The following is a 19995-nucleotide window of genomic DNA, read 5'->3' as shown; positions in this document are numbered from 1 at the left end:
TTTTTCTCAACCTCAAAATTGATGTTTGCAGTGCCTCATCTGAGACCACTGCAAGTATGATCAGCACGCTCAACCGAGCGGTTGGTTTTTCTGTCTCCCTCAATTCTGCTTTTGGCTACTCTTCTTCTATCATGTAACTGATACCAGAGCAGTATGCAATACAGGTTTACTTCCCTTCTCAGATTCATGTGACCCCATGCCGAGCTTCATCACCAGACGGGCTGTCTCTACAAAAGACATATTTTTGTGCAAATATTGTTATAAATTTTTACCAACTATGCTTACTGACATTTTCCATGGCATCTGAATTTCCACAATGCCACCACCGTTTCTGTTTGTATAACATGACTACGTTGATACCACACAACAATCAACAAATATTACATCATAGAACTCCGAGTTGAGTTTCGATGGAGTGTCCTCCTGGCATTGGAATGCATGTCTTTGGCTTCTCTCCATCGTTTCACCTCTTGTTAACTCCGAATGGACAAGTGCAAACAAGAGCAGCGCTCAAAACCCTTCCTTTCTTGCTTACCAATCACACGATATACGGTCAGGTGTATTCTTCCATCAATAGCTTAAAACTTAACTTAGAAAAGCTGTACAGCCAGTATTGGTCTCGCTGGCGAAATCTACACATTGTAGTCATATTAATATTTAATATAAGGCTGCATCAAGCAAGAAGTAGACTGGATGCTTCAGCCGCAAATCTTTTCCTCCGACTTATGTCGATCTTGCAGAATCAGGATGAGGTTGATGATGGTAAAATCTGCAAAGAAGTCGAGAGATGACGGATCAAGGTCAGATCTCCAGTTAGCTTATCGATAGCAGTATAGAGTCAAAGGCAGGAAGACATGCCCAACAACTCCCAAGAATATATCATTCTCCACCTCTACGGAACTCTTTAATAGTAAGCATGCATGGTCATTGCCCTCGACTAGTTTATAAAAAGATTTGCCTCCAGAGTCTTTTGGACAAAATAGAATCATACCAGAAATGGCGGTACAGGATGCACCTGGGATTTTATCGGATCAGATTAATTTAGAATCCAAATTCAAATTTGACAAGTGCATGGATCCTAAATGAGTACCTATGCCTGACATTTCAGGGAAGATATTGAATTTATACACATTAGTGGGTATAGACTTACGATCCATGCCTGACCGAAAACGATTAATGAATAAGAAAGTGCAGGCCCCGCTAACATCCCTAAACTACATCACTGCAGGTCTTAAAATCAGCTTTCTTCTGTGAAGTACCAAGATTTTTTTAAAAGATTCGTAACAAGTGAAGATAAATGACTGTCGACAACATGCACTACAAACAATTTGGTCCTAAAGAGTGACACTGAGCAAGCTCATGAGAAAAAGATGAGACCAATTAGCTTCAATGAGACCAAGAAATGAGAAGAGGAAACTGAAAGAATAAATGATTTGAGTAAATAGAAAATTGCAAATACATCTGATCTATGAGGATATGAATGGGCTGCAAACACTACAAATTTAGCAAGATATATAATACGTTTTAAAACAGAATATTCATTTATTGTACACGCACTATTGAGTGCACTACTCATTATAAACTACTAACATTATTGCAACTTGATGGCTAGTTCTGCAATAAATATATTAACATTGAAATAAACACGGAATTAAATTTTAAATCATAAATAAAGAAAACCAGAAAGCTGTAAAAATGAAACATGAAATGCTTGTGATAAGTCGGCAACCTAGTGTACCTCGACAATGAAAAAGAAACTATAAAATAGATACAACCTAGATTATAAACTAGGCTATACCAAAATGCAGAACACCATACGCGTTCAAGGTAAACAAATGTTCAATCGGCACTGGAACAAGAGATACTTTTACAACTTTGTGAGGATTAAGAACTTACAGTTCTAGACTTCTAGGATGTATCTTGATTTCATCGTCTGTCTCGATGATGGCTTTTGTGATGTTCTGATTTTGAATGAGAAGGATGCTTCAAATCACTAGGTTTCTGATCCCGTACGTCATCTTCTCTAGCATCCCTACCCTTATCATAGCCAGAGTCTCTAGTAGGAGATGTTCTTTTTTTACGCTTGGAATGTCCAGAGTGTTTTTTGCGTCCTTCATGACGATGCAGCTTCTTCGATCTGGACGTTGATTGAAAATGATCTTGGGGATCACTAGAAGAATCAGTCTCTGGAGTCCTGCTCCTTTGATGATGCCTTGAATGAGATCTACTTTCTCTTTGTTGATATTCATCATCAGGAAAATCAGCATCTGGAGTCCTGATCCTCCAACGATGCCCTGAATGAGATTTGTTTCTTTTAGGTTGATATCCATCACCATCAGAATGAGTGTCAGGGGTTCTGCTTCTGCGTCGCTGAAGCCTTGTGTGAGTTGCACTTTTCTTAAGCTGTTGATGACCACTGGAAGAGCCAGTGTCTGGGGAACTCCTTCCATCATGATATCTCGAGTGACTTCGGTTATTTCTGGCCTGGGATCGTGTTTTTTCTGCATCAACTTCTTCCTTATGAAAGTCAGAAAATCTCCCTCCAGCAGAGCCACTTACGAATTTACCAGCACTTTCTTTACAACCGTTATCATGATCATCACCATCCCTAGCAAAAGAAGAAAGTCCTGTAGCAGATATTCCAGTAGGTGTTGTGTTTCTGGTACTTCCTGGAAATCTTTGTTGAGAAGCCATAACATCAGTCTCTGGAGGTGCCTCGAGGGTTTCCAGTGGGAAAATAGTTCTTTCATTCTTTTCAGGAATTTTGATTTCTCCAGCACAAGCTGTTTCTATTATATTTGATGAACCATTACCCTTGAAAGGTTTGCCGGATACATCAGCTGGAACCTCCAGACCTAGCTCTTTACCTAAAGATTCTAAAAAATCTCCAGCAACCAAACGGTTTAGGGTCATGTTGGCACCTTCACTCTTCTTCACAGGATCAGCCACCTTGGTAGAACTACTATCATCCCCATCATCATCTGAATCATCAGAGAAGATTGCCTGGATCCATAAAGATAAGATTAGGCACATCAAGGTACCATGCCCATGTAGAAACTCAAATACAAATTACAATTATGTCATTATAACTTGGCATGTGCGTCGTGTGAAGGATGTGTTTAACATAACAGTTCATGCTTAATAAACATAGCAAATACAGGAAGAAACTTGTGTGCCTAGTACAAATATATTCTCTATACTCATATGTATGTTTGCAGGTATATATACACATGCATTCTCAACACTAGATGAAACAAGCACCTCATACACATGCATTTTTCAACACTAGATAAAACAAGCACCTTATACAGATCAACCGGCTTCTGCACACTTGCACTGCTTTGCTCAATCTCAGGCTCTTTGGAGTCAAGTTGTTTCTCTGCCACATTGGATTCTGAGTGAGATATGTGCATGAAATCTTTTCTGATAGTATTGGTCTCTTCAGACTTCACATCCTTTATAGACTCCGTCATAAAGATGAGTGTTTCCATCTTGCTTTTAGGTCTTGGCAAAGGTGCTGGCTGCAAACGGGAAGAAACAGTTTCAAATACAAATTTGCTACAAATTAGTCAAATGGAAGCAATGAATACATTTACAAATCACAAAGAAATAGACAATTAATATGAACTTTGCCATAATTTTATCATAGAAAACAAGGCCATCACGATTTTACTTGAGATCCAGTATCCCTTTAGGTTCTTGACAGTCCAGTTACTTCAGAGTTACAAGAATTATGGTATTCAGGTGGACCTAATCACCCCTGAAGTATTTCATGGGTAACAAGTTCACTCGTAGGCCTGATATATGGAAACTTCAGGTGTGACTCAAGACTACACAAAGAGCTATTTCCAAGTTAAGAGAGCAACTCTGATATTTGGGCCAGGGATTGAAGTTTTACAGGTAAAGCAGAGTTCATTATGCATGTCAATCAATTTCATGCTTAATCTTCCACTCCAAAATAACAATTACACAACAGTTAAGCCATTTTGAATCTCATTCAGCTAGCACAGTAGGCATGCTGAACATACCATGAAAAAGGCACCATTCCAGCAACATATCAATCTTCCTGTGCCATTAACAAGTACCTTGTTTCAGGCAAATCTTCTAATGACACTAAAGTAAGAAAGTTAGATTGTTTGATATGCTTGGCCATCTATATATTTGGGCAAACCTTTTCATGATGCTAAAAACAAGACCTAGTGATTCCACAGTTTTCTTCTGACCTCTTCATCTCAAACTAAATAATAGAACTTGAAATTCTCTTTTCCAAATATGACATTTGTAACTTCAGCCACTTATGGACGACTTAACAGGCCCTAAGAGCAGGACATCAAAATGCCCATAACTCAGAAGGAAATATCAAATGATTCTTTTGCATAATGATAATATGTACAGAAATTAAATCTTTAATCAAGAACGACATATGATATACGATATTTAAATTTTGTCTCAAGTTATGTATGTAAAATAATTTTTTTTTTTGGGGGGGAGGGAGGAGGGGGGAGGAGGAGGGAGACAACACATCAATCTAAAGAAAGTACTTAACTACTAAGAATCTAAAACTAATCACCAATGTTGTAATTGGTTGAGCCTAAGAAACTGATTACTTGTATACTCTAATGCTGACAAAGTCCATTTACACACAAGTTGAGGTCCTCTTAAAGTAAAGGGCACAACACAATTAAAGACTGAGAATGTGCTGTGACAGGTATAGCCAAGAGTTGATAACCATCATGTTGAGAATAGAAGCTATTCCTACGTTTGTTAAACTTGTTCACAAACAAAAATAGTGATTGAGACTTCGAGAGCAACATGCTTCATGCGAGAGTCGAACAGGATTGGTGCGAAGATAAGTTGCCTCAAAGATGTCACAAATAAGCATAGGAGACTGATGAAGATAAACTTCAAGTTGCTGCAGAAGATTAAACACCCAACTACAGCAGCAATTGGGCTACTACCCTGAAAAGGAGAAAGGAGGAGGCCATGAAAAAAATGCTAAAAAGTTTGAAAAAAAAGGTTACTACCTTGACAGAAACCTGTACTGGGCATACCATCTGATTTACCTGGTCCACAAGCTATCAGGCTATCAGATCAGTAAATACCACTCATACCAAACTGTACTGGGTGTCCAGTCTGATTTACCTGGTTCACAAGCTAGTAGGCTATCAGGCTGGTAGATACCGCTCACGTACCAAACTGTATCATATTATAAAACTTGGTTAACATTATGAGTGTTCTTAAAAAATTTCCTTCCATTCTTTGAGTGAGCGCTCTCAAGAAAAAAAGTAATTTCACTGTAACAATGAGAGAATTGGATAAGAGACTCAGATATTGTTTCTTGTTGGTCCATGAAAGCTTCATTCCAGGGATTGCAAAATCCTATTAAGGTGTAATTATCAGTCTGTACGAGCCAAACCAAATGGATATACAAACACTCCTTCATTCTCAAGGAACATGACATGGAGTTCTTCAGAAGATATTAGGCTTTCTCTTGCTCAAATAGCTGCTGCAATATTTTTATATTCAGGATCATTACTCTAAATGCATAGATGATAAGGTCATCATCATTGATAAGAATTCTTGCTTGTGCAAAGTTATTAGAGAGACTCTTGGTGGTTTGTAGGAACCACGAAAGATTAAAAAGAGTCTCTCTTTTGGATGCGTGATGGATGAATAGGATCTGCTGGTACAAAGTTCTTGGAAGTTCTCTAAATGCTGTACATGAGGATTTTGTGGACGCCACCAATGGAATGACTTCTTCAGATAGTGAAGAATCGCATGGAGAAATTGATATTGTCGAGACCAAATGACAAACTCTGAGATGTTATGGTGTCATAAAAAAACTCAAGCAGGTTATAACCATACATTAGGGTATAGTTGCACCTTCCCTAATACCATAAAGTAGCTAAAAAAATGGTTGAAAGGGGATAATCATTCAAAGTTTAGTGTATAGTTATACATAAAAACACCAACATAAAAAAAAATAACAACCTAATTCCTAGGAGAGTTTACATCAATTATAATGAATGATAATTCCTAATCGAAATCCTAAAATCCTACGTGACAAGAATTAATTAATTTTTTTTCTTACTAAGAATCAGTACATACTTCTTGGTGTACATTAAGTGATTTCAACAACAGGGAGCTCAAAAGTATTCATCACCAAGCACATTAAAGCTCTAGTAATTCGATTTCCTAAAAGAGATAAGGATGCTCATTTTCTTGGCATTGAAGTTATTTCTACATCATAAGGACCGTCTCTCTCGACGTAAGTATATTAGAGAGATACTTGATCGTCACAACATAATTGATGCCAATGAATCAGTCTCTCTCTAAGCCAACTTATTCTTGGCTTATTTTTAATGATGACTTCTCATCCTCTAATCAAATCAATGTTGAAGTCTCATTGGTGTTCTACAATAATTGACATCAACACATCCCAATATATCCTATTGTGTCAACAAACTTGCTAAGTTAATGCATTCTCCTACTCAATTACATTGGCCTGATGCAAAACACTACTTTGATACCTCAAAGCTACTAACCATTATAATGTTCATATTCGATGGCATGAACTGCCAGTTATTAATGACAATATTGATGCTAACTAGACGGGTAATAAAAAATATTATACCTCAACAATTGCATATATTCTCTACCTTGATTGCAATCTCATATCTTGGTGTTAGGTGAAACAAAAATCTGTGGCAAGACCTTCCACCAAACCCCAGTACAGGGCAATAGCCTCAAGTGCAACTTAGGTAAACTTTGGTCTCTAATCTTGTATGACAACTTGGACTGCACCCTCATCAACCTCCTACACTTCTTTGTGACAATATTGGAGCAACTTATATTATGAAAACCCTATTTTCCACTCTCATGGAGCATGTTTCTGGATTACTATTTTGTTCGAAAACAACTAACACTGGGTTGGTTCAGGTTGCTCATGTTTCCAATCAAACTCAGCTAGTCAACATTATGAACAAGTCTCTTCCTAAGTGTCGATTTAACCTTTTAGGAACCAAGATTAATGCCTCCAACAGGAGCTCCATCTTGCAGGGGTATATTAGGAGTGAAGCTCCTCAAGGAAACAATTGAAATGAGAATCCCCAAAAAAATTATTCAAATTGAGATCCTTAAGTAAAAGAATTCAAATGGAGATACTTAAGGAACCAATCCAAAACTCACAAGAAAACAATTCAAGTAAGGATCCTTGAGTAATGAATCAATTCATATAATTCTTGTCATGTCAATTTTTAGGATTTTAAGTGGGAAATATGATCCATAGAAATTAATGTAATCTCTTCTAAGAATTTGGTTTATTATATTTCTTTATGAATGGATTATCCCTTTTCGATAATTTTAGCCTCTTTAGATAGAATATTGGATAAGCTTTTACATATAGGTTTCAGCCACATTCAACCAGAGATAACTGGCAGTAAAAAGCCATGATTCTTATGTGAAGAGACAACTTTTTATACACTTAAAATGTGTTCGAAAAAGCTAATATTTTCTCTCATGGACTCTGAAAGGTAGTATATTTGTTCATCCTTAACTTTTCCACTTTAAATTGTGAAAAGGAAATATCATGCTTGTTTTTTTTTTCTACAATAATTTTTTTGAAGCATGGAACCCCTGAATCAACTACTAGCAGGGCATTTCGATCAGGAATACAATCAACCAAACAAAATTAAACTAATAAGTATTCACAGATGGCATGGAGGTCCAATTATGCAAGTCTGCTATGCTTGTCAAGGTATAAGAGCAAATATCAACTTTAAAGATAATATATGCAAATATTAGCATTTTAAATAAAATATATGGGAAAAACATTTTTTCCTTGGACTATCTTTCTGGAGAAAGAAACAACAGATTGGATGTGAACTATCTCAGTTGTTGTGACTTGTGAGTGATGATAGATATATGTTAAGTTACCTTCCCCATGAATGGGTCTATAATGTCAAACCGTTTGCATAGAATGGGCAAAGGCCGCCACTGAAACTCCTCCCTCTTCGGATAAAGTTTGTTCGTCAACTTATCTTCATCTCGAGGAATTTGATGTTTCTGCATAAATTTTTATTATTGTATATGCTTATAAGTTTAAAAGCTAATATAGACAGGAATATCATAAAATAATATAAGAAGCCTCACTGTTAGGCCAGTTGATGCTATGAACTGTTGATCAACAACTCCTGATAAAGCTGTAAACTGATCCATTGATGAAGAAGCTATTAATTTTTTGCCCTTTTCAATTGCTTCAGCTGCAGCTTCAAAATCCAACCTCTCACGAGCCCTGTCATTCTCTGACATGATCCCTGAAGGTTGTGTAGAACGTAAACCTCCTTGACACTTGTCCTTGAGAAATTGCTCAAACCTCTCTTGCTTAGCAGGATCATCTTTGAAAGGTTTTGCAATTTCTAATAATCCAACCTATGGTACAAACAAGCACCAAACTTAGCATCCCCTAAAATGTCAGATTGATTGGCAACAGATGAACAATGGAATCTTGTACACGTAAAGATGGATCTTTTTTATTAAAATGACACCTACTGCAAGCATTCATGTGAGAACAATTTGTTGAAACTTACAAGAGATACTGGTTTGGTGAATGTATCAGCAAGATTGGACTGCAGATTAATAAATTCTTTGACAGCAACTGATGAGCTGGTCTCGTTGGAGGTTCTCTCCAACTTCTTCTCACCCAAAATTCTACCACGGCTTTCTGCTGTCATAGTCCGAGTAGATGATTTTGACTTAGAGTCCTCCACCAGCCTTAAATGATTGACACTTTTTTGCTTCTCTTCCCACAACTTCCTCTCGTAGTAGTTGTGGCCATCTCCTCCACTAAGAAAATAGAACAAGGGATTTGACCTGTTTTTTTCCTTTGAAAGGTCCTCAAAAATTTTCCCACAACGAGCAACCAAAGTTGCAAAGCCATCAATCAACAACTTCAAATTATTGTCTTCTGGAGGGGGAACCTCTGGTGGAGGTAATTCAGCAATTGTTGTTGCACTCTCGAGAGGGGCAGAAAACTTGTGATGTGGATCAAAATTGACTGGGATAACAGGAGGATGAAATCTGGACAAAGATTACTTTGTCAATCACAATTATGGATGCCTATGTAAAAAGTTAACAATCAAGAAATAGTATCTATCTAATAGATTTGACTCATGCAAAAGAGAAAAGGACAAGGAAGAAAGAACCAACTCTGTATTTCCACACTCAGATTTGAAAAACAAATTAGAAACGTATGAGCTACCTTTCAATCGTATAGTCAGGACTTGATGCAACCTTAAAACCACGCAAACAGTCATTTTTTTTGTCTTCAAGTCTGTATATGTTATCTCTGATCATTTGCACAGGTTCATCCTCGTCAACTTCAGTTTGCTCAAAGTCAAAACCTATAATACAGTGTCTTAGAAACAAAACTAGTAAAAAAAAAAGAAAAAGGCCATGATATTGCAGCACTTAAAAGGAGATAACTTCCATTGGAAGTACATCCATTGAACAATGCAAGACACATGAGGTAATGTCTTGTCATCTCATGGTATATAAGTTTGTATTGTACTTGACATCAAGATGGTGCGTTCTGCGCAATATATACATAATTGAGATGATCAGGCTTAAATGACCATTTCTCAGTCGCAGTAGTCCAATGCTTAATGGTCAGTAGCTGAAAAATTAAGCACTCTGATTAACTGGTACATCCCTAGAAAATTTATGATTCTTATGATGAGTCCAAAATACCAATTTTCATTTGTAAATCTTGTAATTTATTACCAGCATCATGAATATAGCATACTCATTAGTCAATGTCAAAATTGTGCTAGAATTATAATCAACCATAAGTATGCTTCCCATTAATGGATCTGCATGTAAGTGCGTATCTAGGTTTTGCTTCTTAGAAATTCTATATTCCTTTTTAGAAACTGCATACACCATGAACATATATGTCTCATCAAAGAGTAAAATGCCTTAATATCAAAGATTTTACACATATTTAAATGTCTTGTCAAAGAGCAACATGTATTAATCAAATTTGTATAATTCCTCAAAAACCTCAAGGTTCTCTAGTTGAATATATCAAGGTGATCCTGAAAACTTAAAAGTTCAAACCACACTGATATTTTACCTGATGCATAAATGTCCTCATCTTCAAAATCAAGTTCTTCTAATGCTCCAATACCAAAGCCCGGCGCATATTTTCCTGCTGATGATTGAGTTAAAAATTATCAATCCAAAACAGTGTAATGAAAGTGTCACAAACCACAAGATAACAGGAATGGTCTATTGAAATTTAAGGATACTGAAACTCAAGGCAGAAGATTGTCAAGAACAATAGCTTACAGTTAGAAGATAAAAGATTTCCTCTCACTGAACTTTTAATACCATGATTTTTTCTTTTAGACTCACGCAATCTTTTTTTGTCTGAAAAGTTGAAACAAATACCTCAGGTCAGAAAACGTTCAGCATTAATATTGACCAGAATAATCTAATCACCACTAATTCCAATACCTCTAAATTCCGGAGCATGCTTGTATGGATCATAACCCAATCCATACAAGTCCTGTTTTGGCTGCAGGACATACTCCTGAAACAGGTAGGCATAAGTGAGAAAATTAATTTCTGATCTTTAGTAATATTTGCTAAAAAATGTGACCCTATAGGCCTACTACAAAAGAAGAAATGTGCAACAAACATTAGCACAAAAGAACTGAACTTTCCATGATGTGCATTCTTTTATATGTATAAGAAATCATGATTTCACAATCCTAAAGGAAGATTCAAATGTGAGATACAAGCAACCTTAAACATCATTTACATCACTATCAAAATGCAATTTGTACTTGAATAAGAGTGAGCTTTATGATTGAACAAATAGCAATATTGGTCAAAATAAAATACATACAGCTGGATCTCACTAAGAAAAACAATTCACTATGGCTTGAGAGAATATAGTTAGACAAACAAAATCAAAAAACACAATACAAAAAAAAAATCACCCAATTCACCTTATGCAACTAAGGGAACACTACAGTTTTCATAGGCTTGGACAACTAAGAACAGTTGGATCAAACTACAATTATTGCTTACATCTTCTAGACCTGTATTATTGTTTACCACATTATGCAGATTAGGAAACTATACACTCTTGCATAGCATATCCATTCAATATGGCATACACTAATCTGCAGCGTCCGACGAGGGAGGGCGGTGACGGATCGGGATCGTTAATGGAGAGCGACATAGGATCTTTAGGTTCTCTCTTTTCTTCTCCCTTTTCTTCCTTCTTCCTCGGCTAATACCACCTGGTAGCGAGCAACGACGATCGAAATCAACTGTTACTAACCAATTTCAGGCTAACGAGGCAAAAACAGCCTCAATCGACAGTACCGCTCGGTAGCAGGCGGTCTGCAGATCGGTCTGCTGGCGAACCAGTACGTACCGTTTGGTACAAGTGGTATCATTCGAAATTAAAATCCTTGCCGACACCCACTATGTCAGCATAACGATGGGCACTGAGAATGAGGAACAAGGAAGAGAACAAGAAGAGGACTAGGAGGAGAAAATAGAGATGGGGGAAGAGAAGGAGAGGAAGAGAGGTGGTACTGAGCAAGGCAGGCCTGTGGCGGATCGCATGAGACACGAGGCACGGAGGCTGGTCGAGATCAAGAGAGAAGGGGTATTAATAGAGGGATTTTCTAAAAGACCAAAACCAGACTCCAACCATCCGAAGTAGGCTGGTTTCTGTTCTCCGTTCATGGTCAAATAAACAATTACTACTAACATATATTTGCAAACTATGGATGTAGCAACAATCAGTTACTGCTAAGGTAACCAAATATACAAAGCAAAAAAAGTCAAGACATATCTAATGTAATACAATAAAGTGTGATAAAAGAAGACAATTGAGAAGCAATTTTAAAAAAAAAATCAAAAGATTTTTTAGTCATGCCTTGCTCACTGCCAATAATCTCTATAAAAAAGCAACAACTTGATCATCAATGAATGAATATATCATATTTGCAAAAGAAGAGTTATAGGAAGACAATTAAAATTACAGATACAAAATGGCAAATTTTCACAATTTTAAAAGTCCAATAATCAAGGTTTACCAGTTTCAGTAACCTATCAAACCAGTATAGTACCAGCATATCATATGATATATAAATTTAACCAATATCATTGGATAAAACGATAAAAAAGAAAATAGTATTGCATGTTTCCATACTGGTACTTACAAGTTACAACCTCATTTCAAGTACTGCTGTACAAAGGTAGAAAGAAACTATTTCCTGTCAAGTTACTTACAGGCATGCTTTTTGAAGTGTATAGGCCATTGTTCACTCTTTCCGCATATTCTTCAGAATCCCATGCATGTGATCCTTCCTTAGCTGTTTTAGCTCCACCCTCATTACCAGAAAAAGCAAGAAATGCTTTCCTAGCTTCTCTGCGTGCTTCTGAGAGTGACAAGGATATTTGATCAAATATCAAGATAATTCCAAGATGGCATAGGATACAAAAGCACAACCATAAGACTAGTGGAACATAATAAGCCTTAGATGCAGCAGAGGAGAAATTTGTAGCATAGGACTTCAAAAAATACAACTTCTAGATTGTAGAGCTAGAACACCTTATATAATTGGCTGCCTGTATAATATGAAATATCCAATTTCTTAAGTGACAGAATATATGGGAATTAGAAAGTAACACCTTACACAGAGAACACTACACAAGGTACTACAGGTTGTAAGTTCTAATTTATGAGATTCTACAACATAATCTTTTAACTTCTGCAGGTTTCTGCCTGAGCCTCCCTATTATGGGAATTTTTCAAATGGATTTGTAGTATCAAGATAAGGATCCAACTGGATAGGATTCTTCTTGTATTTATGTCCACAAGAACCATGCCCAGAGATCATTAAAAATTATATACAACCACAAGCTTCCCAGAAAAAGGAATGCATATGGAAGACTAATCAGGTCATAAGATTCTTGGATTTGCTATTACTAAAACTTTTGTTGAAAACCAAACTCTTGTGATATATGGTTACATTGTCAAATAAACCATAGATATTAGCAATCCACAATTTAGTGATTTAAAAAGTGCTAGGCGCCAAAAGGCGCCAAGGTCCAAAAACGCCCGAGGCGCTAGGCACTCGCCCGAGCGAAGCGAGGCGCTAAAATATAAAATATAAAATATAAAATATAATTAATAAATATAATTATTTAAAATTTTAAATAAAAATATTCTATTAAATTAAGAAAATCTAAGATACAAAATCACAATGTAACGTTAACAAAAAGTTTCAAAATTCAAAACAATAAAATTTTATATCAAAATAAAAATTAACAAAATTAAAATCAAAATAATATATTATTAATCTATTAACAGTATTGAAAATTAATCATTTCAAAATTCAAATAAACTTAATATTAAGAGTATACTGTATACTGAGCCTGATGGAGAAACGAGGAAGCAGCGGCGAGCGGCGGCGGCGGCGGTAGCGGGAAAGGGAAAGGGAGCGGGAGGTGCGAGCAACGGGAGGGCTCGCGGGAGGCGCAAGCAGTGGGAGGGCTCGCGGGAGGCGCGAGCAACTGGAGGGCTCACGGGAGGCACGAGCAGCGACAGCGACGAGCAGCGGCAGCGAGAGCAGGAGCGACGAGCAGCGAGCGGGAGCGGCAGCGGGTTAAGGTTGGGTAAGGGTTATATTGGTTTAGTTGGTTCGATTGAACCAACTAACAACCGAACCAGACCTAAAATCCTGGTTCGGTCACTTGGTTTACCCAGGCGCTCGCCCGAAGCGCCCAGCGCCTGGGCTCGGGCGAGCGCCCAGGCGGCACCTGTTTGAAGCGCGCCGCCTGGGACATTAGCGAGGCGCTCGGGCGAGGCGAGGCGAGCGCCCGAGCGCCTCTTTCAATCACTGCCACAATCTACAATTATGTTCGAAGTATATAAAAAATAGTTGTAGTAAGCAAGGGCTTAAATATCAATCTGATGCTATACTCAATTATTTACTAGAATGCTACAGTATCAATATACCTAATGGTATACCAATTATCCCACCCAGTATCACCATAAAAGTACAATAAAAAATAATGCTGGTAAATTTACCTAATGGTATACCAATTATCCCACCCAGATGGTCTAATACAAGTCCTTGGTCGGACTGGTAGATACCTGATAGTACCCACTGTCCTCATCAGTAAGTAAATCGAGCAATAAAGAGTAGTGGTAAGAAGATTGAGCATTCTCTTTGACACAACACATGAATGTACAATAAATGTCATTCAGAAGATAGAGATGAAGATAACAGACAAAGATTGAGAAATAATGGTTACTAATAAAGTGTTCAGATATTCTAATTCAGAAAGCCCAACCAAGCAAATGCAGTGAGGAACATAATAAGCAATACCATATAATGAATCAGAATGTGTATCCTTTATCGAATGACCATGGCGCCATCCCATTTTGAGCAATAGCTTTACACCTATCAAGAAGCAATGCAAAGGTGTAAAATAAAGGCATAATGGTGCTGCCACCTTCTAAAGGTTTCGTAAACTTTTTAAAAAATTTAGCTATTCAATTAATTTAACAAAAAATACAGACCAATAGAATTTGATGCAGGAATAACTATTTCATCAGGTACTGGTCCTGGAATAGCTGATGGCCTGCACCATAGAAGGTAGTGCTAAATGCATTAAAATCTACTTACTGAAATTCGAATAATTTAGATTTCAAAGCCAACATATCATATTTCATAGACAAACACCATAGACTGGGTAGATCTATTGCTAAAAGTTTAAGCATTTTACTAAAGTGAAAAGATTCAATTAAAACATATTCATAGAAATACAAGTACATAGGTATCTTTCAGCATTTGACAGAAAGAAAACAAAAAAAACAATGCCGATTTTAACATCTAAGTAGAAGGTTAATGACACAAAGAACACATTACTCACTTTAAGCTTCACACACTTCATGTCTAGATATCGACATCAAATCCAACCCAGCCCAAATATAAAAAGCAGTAAATGTTGAAAATATTAAAAGAACATTTCAAAGTCTTCTAAAAGTCATGCAAGAAAGTGAAATAGAAATCTTTGGTGGTGACATTGCAATAGACGTAAGTCACAAAACTAACTGCTAAAGAATTGCAATTACTATCCGAAACAGAGAGCTACTAACAAGGGAGATAATCTAATCAACAATAGTTAAAAAGATATTTCATAGCTAATTAAGTTTCACACTGAACAATCACCCAAGAACAAGTATCGTCATCTGGAACACATGGAGAATTAGTTAAATGAAAACAAATAAAACAGGAATTACCTCCAGGATTACCGACAGATCCTCCAAGAGTAAGAATTTTGAAGCATCAAGCAATTCCAAAAGCAATCATGCTTGTTTTGATTTTTGAATGTATTATGCATGAGTTTAATGGCTTCGATGTTGAATTGGTGTTAATCCTGATCCAAGTTGCTCCATTTATGCTATCAAATAATTGTACCAAGCATTTAACAGCCAATATTTAAAACATTATACGAGTACCATGGTTCGCCTTACTGGTCCATAACAATGTCCCGACCGGCCATCGTTATAGTACGTACCAAACCATAACAATATATCAACACATGGTATGGTAAGACATACTGACAAACTGGCATATACCACCTATACCGATCCCCTATTGGATTGGTATGTACCACGCATACCGAGCAGTATGTCGTGGTACGATGAACCTTGATGAGTACCATAATCAAGAGTTTTAGTTCTATTAGCAAGTTTATTCATGTGTATGTATGAGGATTGAATTGCTTCATAAGCAAAGTGTTCCATCTGGCCCTACTTTAGGCTCTCCCCATATCTAAAGAAATTTTGGAAGGTTTCTCTAAGTAAATTTAAAGTAACCTACCTGCTAAGTCTTTTAGGCATTTGGAGAATCTTTCTTCCCTTGCCTTGCTAGCATCAAATTTCAAAATTTAAAAGGTTGATTACGAACCACTAAAAATATAGTCCAACTCCAACCTTCCATGTTGGAAGAACCTCCCACTTTGTAGAGTTATGGAGCTGGGACTGACGTAGGCATTTCAACAAGACAACCTCTGCCCAATCCTTGAAAGCATGTGGCAGAAATCATAGAAATTAGATTAACATTTGGTGATGGTACAAAAGTAATGAAGACAATGTGTCATATAAACATGAATAAATAATCAATTGAGTCACAAAAGGATAAAGCAAGATGCCACAGCTTGGTTGAAGATTTCGAAAATCATTTGCTAAGTGTGTCACTAGTCACAAAAATCCCCTAGGATTATAGAATTATAAAAGGTATAGAGCATTCACTTCGAATAAGCAAAGGAAACACAACAAATTGTGCTAGTCAGGCCATTAATAGAAACTTAGTTCCTAGCTGAAGTGTGCTATCTGCATGAGTGCATTTCCAAAAAAAATTGCAGATTTTGGGGTAAACAGTTGAATCACAGAGGAAATATTTATTAGATTCAGGATTTGTGGTCTAGCTAAGGCAAGAAACATGACAACTGCCGTTTATGAGCTTGTGAACTCGGTTTTTCCAAAGATGTAAAGATGTCCCCAACTACAACTAAGAAACTAGGGATGATCAGTCAGGGCAAATAACAATAAAGAATTACAGGAATATCTTGATTCTTGACAAGATTAAAATAGGCTGGCATTGCCTCAAACTGATGCTAGAGACATGTAATATGCTTATTGTAAGAACATAATATGCTATTTAAAAAAAAATTCTAGACTAGATTAAAATTTCGAGGGCAGGTTAATTCACTGGCATTCACACAAGCAAATTATATTCATAGCTTATCAAAAATGACCTTTTGAGTTGATCTTTCTCAACTTCTTTTCGAGCAAATTCAGCAGCAGTAAAACCAAATGTATCAAATTGCATAGATGTTTCCAATGCTTGGCCTCCCATACCCTACAACCATATTCACAATAATTAGAAATGCAAAAACCACATTCGCAATAATTAGAAATGCAATAACTAGAATCTCTTGTTTGAACTAAATAAAAGACAACTTGATAAGATAATTATTGTAGTTCCTTTATAAAAGCAACAAGTCACAATCTAATTTCTTGGTAAAATAGTTAGGCATGCCCAAATGGAAATTATTTTTATTACTACAAGCTGACATTGTTACCAAATGGCAATAAAGATGCCATTCAAAAAAATCAAGTTAGAGGACTTGTCACTTGATAATGGCAAGCTCAAACAATCTACAAGAATACACCCTTATTCAACAAGATGACAACATGGAAAATAATTAAAAATATCTCCTGCTCTGTGTAGTTAGTACTTCAGAGAAAAAATAAAGGAAATATGTATGGAAAGAGCAAGAATATAGCAGCTCCTACAAACCACTTATTGATGCAGGGTGAAAGAGGTCAAATACAAGGCACATAACATACAATGCACGCTGGTTATGTTCAGCAGATATGCATCAGCATGCATTCAGGTATGCATATATGTCTGATGTGCTCACATATCATGCACAGAGACACGGAGAAAGTGATGTATGATCAGAACAACATAGTAAGGCTGTCTTTAAAGTACTCAGTAAACAGCAGATTCAGATTTGTTCTTCTTTCAAGATTAGGACTCACCACAATAATCACAGGATAAATCTGAAATATCATTACAATACTTTATGAAGATGAACAGATAATGCCATGACATGCCGTTTTTCATCATTCACTCTGTTATCAGTTATGATCAACAATATTTACACAAAATGAAATAACTAAGCACATTTATCCTCAAACAAAATGAGCTTACTGACTATGCTCCAGTATAAAGCCCTACCTCAGAAGCTGCATCAATTTCCAAAATCTTTCAGCCTCGGCAGACCCAAAGCAACATTAAGTAGATAATCTGATCATCGTTACATCAAGAATATGTGTAGCTAATTTAATCTATGCACTCAATCTTATTAACCAACAGGAAGTATGAACGTAGATGCTATGAACTTAACAAGTCATTCCCTTGGCTTATCAAATTGTGACTTCTTAATATCTAAGTAAAAAATATCCGCAAATAAAACAAAATGTATGCAAATACATGAAGTCGTATACAAGTCTTTCAAATACCATTCAACAACTTCATAGTAATGCGTCTCAAAATAAACTTAATTTCCGGCAATACAAATAAAGTTGTATTTAAGCAGGACTATAACATATATTTTATTTCCAGATGTATAAGACAAGCTGCCAAATGTTCAACCAGGATTCAGGTGGCCATTGCAGAACTATTAAGTAAAATATTAAGAAAATAAAACAAAAATTACCTTTAAGTCATCTTCATCTAGAAAGTTATATATACTCTGTTGTTTCACCTCAGCTCTATTTTTACGTGAAGAACTAAAAGTCTGAGGAGTCCATCCTGCAATTTAATTCAACTTATTTCTTTAGATTCTTATTCCTGTGGATGGCTGCATAATTTCGACCACAAAACATATCAATTGTCAAGTCAAGAATTTGAATTTCAAGCAGACCTTCTTTTGAACCAACAGTATTGTAGTATCCAGCAGAAAATCCTCCAGTAAATGCACCATGAAATCTTCTGCGTCCTTCTTCATCTCGGACCTGAAATATTCAGTAATTCGAGCAGACAGAAAACAAAGTCACAGATAACAATAGTAAATAGAACTGCCAGCTTTACAACTTCTCTTATAAGTGCAGGTGAGAAAAGAAAAAGCTACATGCTCAAACCCTTACTGAGGACACAATGTGACAGCATATCTCAAGGAAAAAAGACACAACCTTTTTTATAGATAGTATATTAATGCAAGAATATTCAAGTGGCACTTGTACACCAAGAAATAGGCCATATTATGGACGTACACATTTGCAGCATTGTTCAGCACATATATTTGAAAAGCACATCTTTCAAAGAGGGAAAGAAAACAAACAGATGGCCACGAAAGGATCTTTCATGAGCCAATAGATGGTCACAGGGAAGAAAAAAAATCAACCAATGCTCCTGCTTCGAAACCCCAAGAAAAAGGAAGGGTGACAGACATTTCATCTAGTAGCGTTCTGATGGAATTACTGAAGGCTAGAAACCGGTATCTTGCAACACTAAATTGGTAAATTCTTCGGATTCCCACGCCAAAATAAACGGACTAATAGAAGAAAACGCAAAACCAGGAAGAGTGGGAGAACAGAATACGAAAGAATTATCGGGAAATGAGATTAAAGAGGTCTAAATGCGAATTCTTGCAACAACTAGGTTGGCAATTGTTCGAATCCCATGTCAAAAGGAAACTTAATCCGACAAACAGAGAGATAGAACCAGGAAGATTAGGAGAGCAGAAAACAAAAAGGAATTGGGTTCCATAGGGGACAACGAGGAGGAGGGGGAAAAGGAACCTCTTGCTTCCATAGGGGAAGGCTCCGTAGCTGGCCGGCGTCGGCGACGGCCTTCCTCTTCCGGGCGGATGTGTCCTCCTCCCGTTCGATCGGTGTGCCATAGAAGACGTAGTCTTCCTCGTCCTCGTCCATCGCCATTCGCCGCCGTGCTCCGTCGTCCTGGGAGGAAACCCTAACGAAGACGGGGTCCAATCGCAATGGCAAGAGGAAGACACTTGAGTCGGGGGCAATGCCTCGTGTTTCTTGCCACCTCAGCCTACCGCATCCCAAGTCGTGTCCTCAGCCGTGACGTCAACCAGCGCTTTGCAGGAGCGCGGATTGGGTTTCTTAATCTTCTACCCGATCCGTTTAGATCAATGTTTTCGTATGTAGGATTTAGGACGTATTTTGATAAGAAAAATAATTATACAAGTCAGATTCGAATTTGGTATGTCAATAATTTGTCGCATTTAAATTTGAGTCTACCGTGAGATTCATGAACAGATAGATGTTAAACGGCAGTGATAGTGAAATAATATTTGATATTTTAATCATATCCAACACACACAGTGGGAAAATTTCTTCTCAATCGGATTCCAAATGAATAT

General features: G+C 36.9%; 1 protein-coding gene across 2 annotated transcripts; it reads right to left on the bottom strand.

The window, feature by feature from the left end:
* Positions 1 to 228: 228 nt before the first annotated feature.
* On the bottom strand, positions 229 to 19612 carry LOC103993936 (G patch domain-containing protein TGH homolog). 2 transcript variants are annotated; one of them, XM_009414177.3, is made up of 17 exons: positions 19409 to 19612; positions 18532 to 18622; positions 18325 to 18419; positions 16855 to 16958; positions 14612 to 14673; positions 14418 to 14492; positions 12313 to 12458; positions 10516 to 10591; positions 10348 to 10428; positions 10133 to 10210; positions 9260 to 9401; positions 8589 to 9078; positions 8152 to 8430; positions 7936 to 8064; positions 3303 to 3521; positions 1897 to 3003; positions 229 to 769 (listed from the first exon to the last, which is right to left on the bottom strand). In XM_009414177.3, exons 1-16 carry the CDS (start codon positions 19544 to 19546, stop codon positions 1927 to 1929), a joined length of 3282 nt encoding a protein of 1093 aa, XP_009412452.2. In that variant the 5' UTR covers positions 19547 to 19612; the 3' UTR covers positions 229 to 769; positions 1897 to 1926. The 2 variants fall into 2 exon arrangements, with proteins under 2 accessions (XP_009412452.2, XP_009412451.2); XM_009414176.3 differs by having other exon boundaries at positions 12313 to 12461; positions 19409 to 19611.
* Between the last annotated feature and the right edge of the window lie 383 nt (positions 19613 to 19995).

The sequence above is a fragment of the Musa acuminata genome, chromosome BXJ1-8 (assembly GCF_036884655.1).
Source record: "Musa acuminata AAA Group cultivar baxijiao chromosome BXJ1-8, Cavendish_Baxijiao_AAA, whole genome shotgun sequence".
In the NCBI taxonomy this organism is placed as follows: Eukaryota; Viridiplantae; Streptophyta; class Magnoliopsida; order Zingiberales; family Musaceae; genus Musa; species Musa acuminata.
This window is presented reverse-complemented; position numbering and strand designations above follow the sequence as displayed.

Coding starts and splice junctions, on each gene's coding strand:
- LOC103993936 (XM_009414176.3), bottom strand. CDS start 19,546: ATGGCGATGGACGAGGACGAGGAAGACTACGTCTTCTATGGCACACCG. Junction 8,431..8,588: donor TCACCAAACCAGTATCTCTT/GTAAGTTTCAAC, acceptor TTTGTACCATAG/GTTGGATTATTAGAAATTGC. Junction 8,065..8,151: donor TAGCATCAACTGGCCTAACA/GTGAGGCTTCTT, acceptor AAATTTATGCAG/AAACATCAAATTCCTCGAGA.